This window comes from Ornithorhynchus anatinus, chromosome 2, assembly GCF_004115215.2.
Source record: "Ornithorhynchus anatinus isolate Pmale09 chromosome 2, mOrnAna1.pri.v4, whole genome shotgun sequence".
Lineage (NCBI taxonomy): Eukaryota > Metazoa > Chordata > Mammalia > Monotremata > Ornithorhynchidae > Ornithorhynchus > Ornithorhynchus anatinus.
In genome coordinates, this window is record NC_041729.1 from 45,994,140 (window position 1) to 46,004,096 (window position 9,957).

The 9,957-nt window shown below is 42.0% G+C and overlaps 1 protein-coding gene across 1 annotated transcript in view; it reads right to left on the reverse strand.

Moving 5' to 3' along the window:
• VWA3A (von Willebrand factor A domain containing 3A) overlaps window positions 1-5,126 on the reverse strand; it is a 53,316-nt gene extending 48,190 nt beyond the window's left edge. The window contains exons 1-3 of the mRNA XM_029058706.2: window positions 4,770-5,126; window positions 2,820-2,911; window positions 2,426-2,549 (exon numbers count right to left, since the gene is read on the reverse strand). Of these exons, the coding sequence (XP_028914539.1) occupies window positions 2,426-2,549; window positions 2,820-2,884 (189 nt within the window). The 5' untranslated portion in view covers window positions 2,885-2,911; window positions 4,770-5,126. The remainder of the gene's footprint in view (window positions 1-2,425; window positions 2,550-2,819; window positions 2,912-4,769) is intronic.
• Between the last annotated feature and the right edge of the window lie 4,831 nt (window positions 5,127-9,957).

A 9,957-nucleotide genomic window follows, 5' to 3' on the forward strand; every position in this document is an offset into this window, starting at 1 on the left:
AAGGGATTTATCTGCAAGGTAATGATAAAATGTTCAAGTACCATAATCAGAGCTGCATTATTAATACTTATTGATAGTTTTCATTTCCCACCAGCATGCTTCCTTAGCAGTTTGGGAATTTGGGCCAAGGAAAACTGCATCATATAAGCACTAGATGTCACTCCTCTCATTTTCTTCTCAGGGCTTGTGGGGTGCCAGGTTGTTGGGGAGAGGGAAGAGGGGGACGGGGAGAGGGTGTCTGCCTACAGTGCTGAGTTGTCATTTCCTCCTCTACCATTGATCCTTGGAAAGGATCAGCTACATTGGAGGAAAATGGATGTGCAGAATATTGACTGACATTTTAAATGGCCATTAAATGCAATATCTATACTATTGAGTTTGTGCTTTATATCTTCAAGCGTGAACCAGACAGGCGTATGATAGCATTTCGAGATGGAGCAAGCAGTACATCAACTTATTAGATCCCAGGAATGGCAGTAAGGCAGAGGTATCAACTTACTACCTCTTGCCCGTGACTGATACAATTAAGGCAATAAGCTAAATATTAGGGAATCGAGAGCCCAAAACAGGAACAGCACCTTGGATTCTAAATGAATTATGGGGAAAGATGAAAAATGGAAACCCGCTTTCTCTATTCCGGGTTTTTTTGGGGTTTTTTTTCTTTCTTTCTCCCATGGACCAAAAAGGGATTTCATTCAAACAAAGGGGGAGACCTGAAACTGGGGTCAATGCATTAGAAGGAGAGAGGACGGGAAGATGGTTCACAAACACATTTCTGAAGCCATTTATGAATCTACAAAAGCTGGCCTCCTTTCAGGTGAAAAAAGAATACAGTCCACTGTGAACTAATGTTATTTGTATTTACCACATTTAGGGAAGAGATCTTTTATAATAATCTTTAAGGATCTCCTAAAATGCAATGTCAATCACTATGTCTGGGCATATTCATGAAGATTTAGGTCTCCTCCATTTTTAGAGGTAATTCAAGGCACTATGCATGGTTTAATGGTGTGAGCACAAACCTGGAGTCAAAAGACCTGGGTTCAAGTGCAAACTCTGCCTTTGGCTTGCTGGGTGGCCTCAGCCAAATGGGCAGGGAATGTGCCTGTTAACTGTTGCATTGTACTCATCCCAGCACTTAGTAAAGTGCTCTGCACACAGTAAGCACACAAATATGAATGACTGACATAATTTCTTTGGGCCTCAGTTTCCTTATCTGGAACATACACACTTAGTACAAATCTCTGCACAGAGCAAGTGTCTCCCCCGATTAGACTGTAAGCCCGTCAAACGGCAGGGACTGTCTCTATCTGTTGCCGACTTGTTCATCCCAAGCGCTTAGTACAGTGCTCTGCACATAGTAAGCGCTCAATAAACACTATTGAATGAAGTGCTCAATAAGTAGCACCGATGGATTGAGCCACTGACTGGGACGTCTCGGACTCTTCTGCAAGTCTTAAGAAATCGAGTAGGTTCTCATCAGTCTGTAATAGTTCAAGGATGAGCCTTTTAGAATCCGGCCACTGAAGGGTTTAAATTTCAGCATGGCATTGAAGTTACAGCTATTGATTAACATGAAGCATCGTGCACAAAGAAGGATGGCCTAGTGGCAAAAACAAGCAGGGTGGCCTAGTGGGTAAAACATGGCCCTGGGAGTCAGAAGGACCTGGATTCTAATCCTTGCTCTGATACTTGATTGCTGTGCGACTTTGGGGAAGTCATTTAACTCTCTGTGCCTCAGTTACCTCATCTCTAAAGTGGGGATTAAGACTGTGAGCTTCATGTGGGACATACACTGTGTACAACCTGATTAGCCTTGTATCTACCCCAACCCTTAAACAGTGCTTGACAGGTACTAAGTGCTTAACAAATACCTTTTTTTTAAAAAAAAAAAGAGCACAAACCTAGGAGTCAGAGGACCTGGGTTCTAATCTTGACTCGGCCTCTGCTTCTGGGTAATCTTGGGCAAGTCATTTCACTTCTCTCAGTTTCCACATCTGAACGTTTGCTAATTCTGTTGTACTCTCCCAAGCACTTAGAACAGTGCTCTGCACATAGTAAGCCTCAGTAAATACCACTGATTGACTGATCTGTAAAATAATCGTTGGATAATCTATTCATTCTCCCTCCTACTTAGATTGTGAGCCCTTGTGGGACAGGGGCTGTGTCTGGCCTGGTTTTCTTGTATCAACCCCGACACCTAGTACAGCACTTTCATTCATTCATTCGATCGTATCTGCTTAACAGTAAGTACTTAACAAATACTACAGTTATTAACATGAAGGTTGCAACATGGGGAGGGTAGAGTAGACCTAGGTCCCTAGATTAAGAGAGAAGTCCCCAGAATGAATACCACCATCACACCTATAAATCTCCATTTTCGGTTCTAGGTTGAAGACATTTAATATAACAGCTTTGGTTTTACCAATAGGTCCTGGGTCTGGTTCACATGTGTAACCAGTAATCCGTTATCTTCTATCTGGGATGTCCCACTAGCATTCGGCCACCTTGTTTGCTTCTCAGGGACTGAAGGAGATCTTCTTTCCAAGCTATAAAACATAAAGGTCTACTTTACCACCTTGGTGGCTGCACGTTTACCCATACAACACTTAATAAGGCCATTCAGACACCATAAAACTGGCAGGCCATTCATTCTCTCAAAGGATTTCAGGGCCATTTCAGTTTTCACTGAGTAACTAGGAACATATCTGAGCTTGCTTCTACTTATACCTCTGAAGGGAAAGCAAGCCTCCTCTCTTCCCAGAAACTACAACATTTGATTTTAGATCCCAGAAATAGTTGAATAATGACAGCCTTACCTTAATTTTTTCAGAAACTGCATCTGATCCCCAGTTTGGACTCCTTTTTTGGTTTGAGTAGCCATTGTGGTAACTCCTGAAGGTTTACTCTTCTTTCCAGGGGTCAATCAATGACACGAGATACAAGAATGTAGTACTCCACAAACAATCCAAGGCAAGATACAGTGTGACAGTAACACATCAATTTCTTAGTTCTCTTTACTCTTTAAATAATTATTTGGCATGAGTTCACACACAATGAATTAAATGCAGAAATGACGGCTGAGGAATTTGCATTTTTTTATGACTTATTTATGGTTAAGGGATTCTTAATTTTTTGGGATGTACCAACATGAAATGATGTTCAAGGCGACTAGCGTCACCACCCTCCTGAGGCCTTTGAGACAGTAATAGTCATAATGGTGCCCCCTTTAGAAAAACATTATAATTGTGAGACCTGACCCTTCTTTTTTCAGACTGTGTCAGTTCTATGTGAGACTGATTGTACACGGAACACAAGGGGCCAAATCCTGTAGTACAAGAATCAGATACTCTTCTGAGAGTAAGGTGACAGAAGGTAGAGAGTACCTTAGAATAGTTCTGAGGCCAAAGTATTGGGCATAAACTAACCACCCTCCTCAACCCCCTGTTTTTTAAACAGTATTTGTTAAGCACTTACTTTGTGCCAGACACTGTACTAAGTGCTGGGGTTGATACAAGTTCTTTTCTTCTGGGTAATCTTGGGCAAGTCATTTCACTTCTCTATGCCTCAATTTCTTCATCTGAACATGTCTGCTAATTCTGCTGTATTGGGACAGTCCACATCCCAAGTGAGGTTCAGAGAACTAATCTCCACTATTATTATTATAATGGTGCTTGTTAAGCGCTTACTTTGTGCCAAGCATTGTACTACGCTCTTGCATAGACACTAGTTAATCAGGTTGGACACACCCTGTCCCATATGGGTCTCACAGTCTCAATCCCCATTTTACAGATGAGGTAAGTGAGCCACAGAAAAGTAAAGTGACGTGTTCGAGGTCACCCACCAGACAAATGATGGAGCCAGACCCCCAAATCCAAGCTCTATTTATTAGACCGCTCTGCTTCTTCACACCTAACTCTTGTGTGATGGACACAGATGGAAGTGGAATAGGAAGAGCAGGAAGGATGGATGATCCACAGGAAGTCGATCTTCTCCCACAGTCTATTTTTCCTATCCACTGCCACCACGGAAAAAGGAAACTTCACCAACCGATCTTTTATTCATCAGGAGAAGGGGTGGGCAAACAGAAAAACACTACACTAGGTGGATATAAAAATCTTTTCAACAACTTTTTTTTACCTTATTCATGGGGAGTAACTTGAGGGACAAGAATTTCCTGAAAACTAAGTCTGCCTCACTAGCTGGTCTGTACAAGCACACTGTGGGAGAGTAATAATGCTTTTCTTGTGGCTAGAAGGAAATGCTTGCTTCTCTTAATTTAAAAGCATGGGGCTTATAAAAACTACTATTGTGTATCACAAATGCTCCGGAACTGCCAAGCAATTATTTAACCACAAGAAAAGAGTTGATCTCAGGAACTCCAGGACACTGGATGAGTGGGAGACTCTGAGGCTGCCCTGCTTCATATTCTTGCAAAGTTCCCTACATAGCAAATCTCCCTGGAGGTCCGCAGCAAGTCAGAGTCACCTTAATTACATCTCCTGGTACTGCCCAGAAAAAACAGAGTCCTGATCTCAGAACACCACCCCTGGCAGTCATATTTATTAAGCATTTACTGCACACAGGGCACTATACTAAGCGCTTGGGAGAACACAATATAATGGAGTTGGTAAAAACATTTCCTGACTGGCAAATCTCTCAATCAAGGGCTTGCCTAAGATTGTTCAAATGGATTTTTTCATCTGCCAACATCTTTAGAGATTCAGAGCCAGTATCAGTGGCTGGGACAGTGAAATGGAGCTACTTACCGTCACAACTTGCCATTCTCTCCCTCCCCATGGGGGCCTATTCGGTTCAGGACAACCAACTCAGAACCCCTGTTGCTTCCCCTATAATATTTCCATCTTCCCCTGTCTTCAGTTTCAGTTCCTGACTTTTCCAACACTTCAGAGCAAGGGAAGCCAAGTGCCTGCTAACTCTGGCCCCTTCATCTTTTCTCTCTTCCTCCTCACCAGCCCTTCCGAGAGGTGCAATGAAGTGTTAGCCAGGGAGTTGCAGAGAGATGTGTTACTCTGCTGCCAAGGCAACGGGCCACACCACTTCCAGTCCAAGCCTGGGGGGAGAAAATAGTCCCCCCAAGAAAATGAGTAACAGGATAATTTTAGCAAAACCATCGATACGATTCCATCTAGCTTTAATCCAGTCGGTTGCATGCCACTTTAGTGCCCATCAGGAAGTGGGCTATGTCTTTTCATTTTGCTTTTTAAGTGCTGTGTGCTAGGCAGAAAGAAATGGATCAGCCCTTATAGAATCTGGTTTCTAGGCTTTGCTCTGTGTTGAGCTTGCTCAAGCTGGGCTCCCACCTGACTGAAAACACTGCTGGGCTATGAGACAGAGGTTCTTGGTAGGGGGGTTTAGGGGGGGGGGGTCTTTAATCAATCAATCAATGGAATTTACTGAGGTATGACTGTGTGCAGAGCACTATACAAAGCACTTGGGAGAGTACAACAGAACAGGTAGATAGGATACTAAGGAGCTTACTACCTGGGGGGAGAGAGTGACCTAAAATAAATTATAGGAGAAGCAACAGAGTATAAGGGTAGATACATAAGTGCTGTGGAGGAGGGAGTGTGATCAATCAATTATATTTACTGAGCACTTTGTGCAGCACACTGTACTAAGCTCTTGAGAAAGTACAATTAAACAGAGGTGGTAAACACCTTCCCTGCCCACGACAACCTTAATATTATTTACTAAATGCTTACACTGGGCAAAGCACCGTACCAAGCACTGGGACAGAACACACAGGTGGGAATTAGACATGGTTCCTGGCCCTCAGAGACTCACTGATTTAAGGGGTACAGACTCAAGGGCATAGGTGACACAAGAATGAATGAAGGAATGAACAAGAGAGAGGGAAGTGTAGGGTGGGGAGATGAGAGACTGATCAGGCAAGGCTTCCTGGAGATGTGAATTTAATCGGGCTTTGAAGAGAGGGAAAGTGGTGTGCTGTCAGATATGAATGGAGGGGAATGCCCTTCATCCAGGTGTCAGAGCTTTCTTTGTGATTTAAAAATGCAAGTCAGTCAATGCTCAGGATGACTGAAAGGAACCAGTTCGTTCTCATCATTCACTCCATGTCCTGAGTCCTCTTGCTCTCCTCAAAATCTGATTCTCTTAGCTTAGTTCAGTTCCCATAGAATTATCCAGTTTGGAAAGTCACTTCAAGACCCCCTTCTTTGTGGGCCTAAATATCCCAAATTGCTCTCAAAAACAACCTATCTTAGGAAACAGAGCCAATCAGTTACAGGTACCATACAAAATGCCCCCTACCCTACAACCTCAAGAAGTATAACTCGCCTTTACCCCTCTAAGGTTTGATGAGGCAACTCCCTGTCAGGAAACTTAACAATGAGGGGGGAAGGCCAGGATGACTCAATCTTAGGAAGTTAGTGAATGGATGGTTTTCTATTTCACATAAAAAACAAAAACACTCACCCATGGGAACAGTCACAAGCTGTTTGCCGTTCAGTTTCCCAAACCTTTCTCTCTAGGCCCAAAAGTAATCAACTATATACTTTGCAGCTCATGTCCCATTACAGTTATTTGAATTTCCTGAAACTGAATATTATTTGGAAGGGGAAAAAAAAGGAAGACAAAAAAAGCCCCTCCCCTCAAAAAATTCCACAAAACCAAAAACTTCTCTTCTGATGTACTGCTATTTTTCAACAGTAATATCAACATTCAACTAGTTAGGTAGAGTGCTTTTGGAACTTCAGTCTGAAGGCAAGGTACGAAGAAACCACTGCCAACTAAGTCCCTACCTTAAGCACAGCTTTGGGAAAGGATATTTGCCCAACTTTCCCATTCATTTATTGAGGTGCTATTGTATTTGAAGATTAATGTACCGATGGTGACTTTCATCCATCGGTTCGGTTGTGGCCACATCTCCATCAAGCAGATATTTCTGACCACTGGCTTTTAAAGCTCTCAATCTGTTTTCTCTTCCCGCTACTTATCCTCGCTTCTCTCCCACTCAACCCAGTTCCCACATTGCTCTTTTCAAGACTCTAGACTGTAAGCTCCTCTCTAAACTGTAAGTTCATTGTTGGCATGGAACATGTCTACAAAACCTGTTGAATTATACTCTCCCAAGTGCTTAGAACAGTGCTCTGCACCCAGTAAGTGCTCAACAAATGAGTGATTGACTCAAGTCAACCTACTCACTCTATCTAGTTCTCATCTCTCTCGCTGACCCTTTGCTCCCTTCTTCTTCACATCCAGATCACTGTTCTCCCCCACCTTCAAGTTCCTGCTGAAATCACACTTCCTCTAGAAGACCTTCCCTGATTAATCTCTCATCTTCCTACCCTTTCCCATCCCACACTGTTATTTCAGCCTTTCATTATCAGCTAAGCACCTGTGCACTCAAACCTCCCAGCCCCTAGCAGGGATTTATTGCTTCCTCCTTCCTTACCTATTAGTTATTTTAGTATTGTCTCCCCAACTAGATGGTATACTTTTTAAGGATAGGAATCATCTCATTGTCCTCTCCCAAGTGCTTAGATCTGTGATCTCTGCACAGGCTCAATAAACACTACTGATTGATTTAAGCAATCCAATCAATCAGTGGAATTTATTGAGTTTTGTGCAGAGTACTGTACTAAGCACTTGGGAAAGAATAATATCACAAAGTTGGTAAACATGATCTCTGCCCTTTGGGAGTTTACAGTTTAGTGAGTGTTACAATAAATGATTGCATTGCCCATCAAATACCTGAGGTTGGTGTCAAATCCTGTATTTACCAGTGCGGTGATCATATTCAAATTCATCACTGCACATCTGTGAAAGAAACCACTGAGAACAGGGATCTCTTGTTACTATAATGGTAGTAATGCCATCATTAAACAAGATCAAAATTTAAATTGCATATGATCAACTACCATTTACAAATGTCCATTTCACATAAAGAGATAAAAGAACTTTCAAAATTATTTTGGCAGTCCAGGAGAGATTCTATATCTAAACTAAAAACAAATGAATAAGAGACTATTCCACGTATGTCAGGCAACTGACTTTAGCTCTAAATCTTAACATCCCCAAACCATCTTAAAATGGTCTTTCTGATATGTCTAAATTTCATATCATTCTACACCTAGATTAAATGTGATTTTACAACCATGCCAACTGACCAAACCTTTATAAAGTGTGAAAATGTTTTTCATCATAAAAAAGTAAGGCTAGCCACTTTCAGCATGCAAGTGAATAGAGATTAAGGCCAACGAATCTAAATGCCTGGGCATTATTCAGGAGTCTATATTAATTTCAGATCTGACTAATCAATCAATGGTATTTATTGAGCACTGTGTGCACAGCGCTTGGTTGCCTTCCAACATTCATTGTCATGCTACATTGTCTGAGCCTGCCCTTCACTGTGTCCTTAAAATGCTTCCCCAGTTTCCTTCTGCTTTTGTTTGTCCCATTTCAGTCCATTACAGACCAGATACTTAGAACACCCTATAGTCATTAATTCATTCAGTCGGATTTATTGAGCATTTACTGTGTGCAGAGCACTGTAGTAATTGCTTGGGAAAGTACAATGCAACAATAAACTGTGACATTAGCTGCCCACGTCAAACTCACAGTCTAGAATATTAATTCTTTGCCTAACTCCCACCAAGAGAAAGTGGGCTGAGGTGAGCATCGTTTCAATTCTGGTAGACTACATCCCAAGATATTTTTGAGATTCAATCTTCCTGTTTGATTTTGAGTTTTTTGTACGTGATGCAGAGGGAACTGCTGAAGAAGCAGGATAAAGAAGGAGGAATTTTACAGAGTGTTGGATATTACAGTTCTACAAACCTGCAATGAAGTCTGAATCTTGATTCCACATTGGAGACGAAAGATATGTTGGCTTTCTTGATTTGATTTTCTCCTTTATCAATCCCTCCCTTTATAATATAATCAATCACATTTAGTGAATGCTTACTGTGTGCTGAGCACTATTCTAAGCACTTGGGAAAGTACAATACAGCAGAGTTGGAAGACACGTTCTTTGCCCACAGCAAGCTTCAAGTATAGAGGAGGATACAGATGTTAATATAAATTATGAAGATGTACAGAAGTGTTATGAGGCTAAGAGAGGGGTGAAGAAAGGGTGCAAAGCCAAGTATAAAGGTGACTCGGAGGGAGTGGAAGAGGAGGAAATGAGGGCTTAGTCGGGGAAGACCTCTTGGAGATGCGCTTTTATTATAAGGCTTTGAAGATGGGGAGAGATATGAAGAGGGAAGGCATTCAAAGTCAGAGGCAGAATGTAAGAAGTCAGTGGCAAAATTGACGAGAATGAGGTATTATAATAACAATATTAATAATAATAATAATAATTCAGCAACATTATTCAGTTGTGTGTTCCAATTGGGCTCCTCAAACCATTGGCTTTTCCTAGTGCAGGCTGTACATTACCTTGGTTTTCTTCAGGTTTCTCATTAGCCCTGGACTGACTCTGAAGAAAGATTCACCACCATCTGCTTATGTTCTTCCATGTGTACCATCAACTGCATAGAAAAACTTCCTGAACATCTTGCGGCGGGACATTCAATGAGTCCAGTCGGAAGAGTTTTCTGGAAGATCTGAAACATATCCTAATGAGAGGACCCAAAGCACACGTTGCATCTTCCAGCTCCACTGTACAAGTTACTCAAGATCAGACTTACAACCCAAGACTGCTTTACTCTGTCGATGGCAAGGACAACGAGTTGTAGTTATGGTGCTCTCAACTCTGGTGTGATTGATCATACTCTCAAGGAGTAATCTCGGGGTTGTGAGAAATTTTCCTCAGCAATTGCCAGAGCCCAGATTTACTGACAAGATCGGGGGAGACGGACCTGTATCCATCCATCCATGGTATTCCAAGGTAATGCTACTGAAGATGCTACTCAGTGTGAGTGTGAGTGTGAAACCAAAGTGAAAACCTGCTGTGTTCTGAGTCCAGTTCTG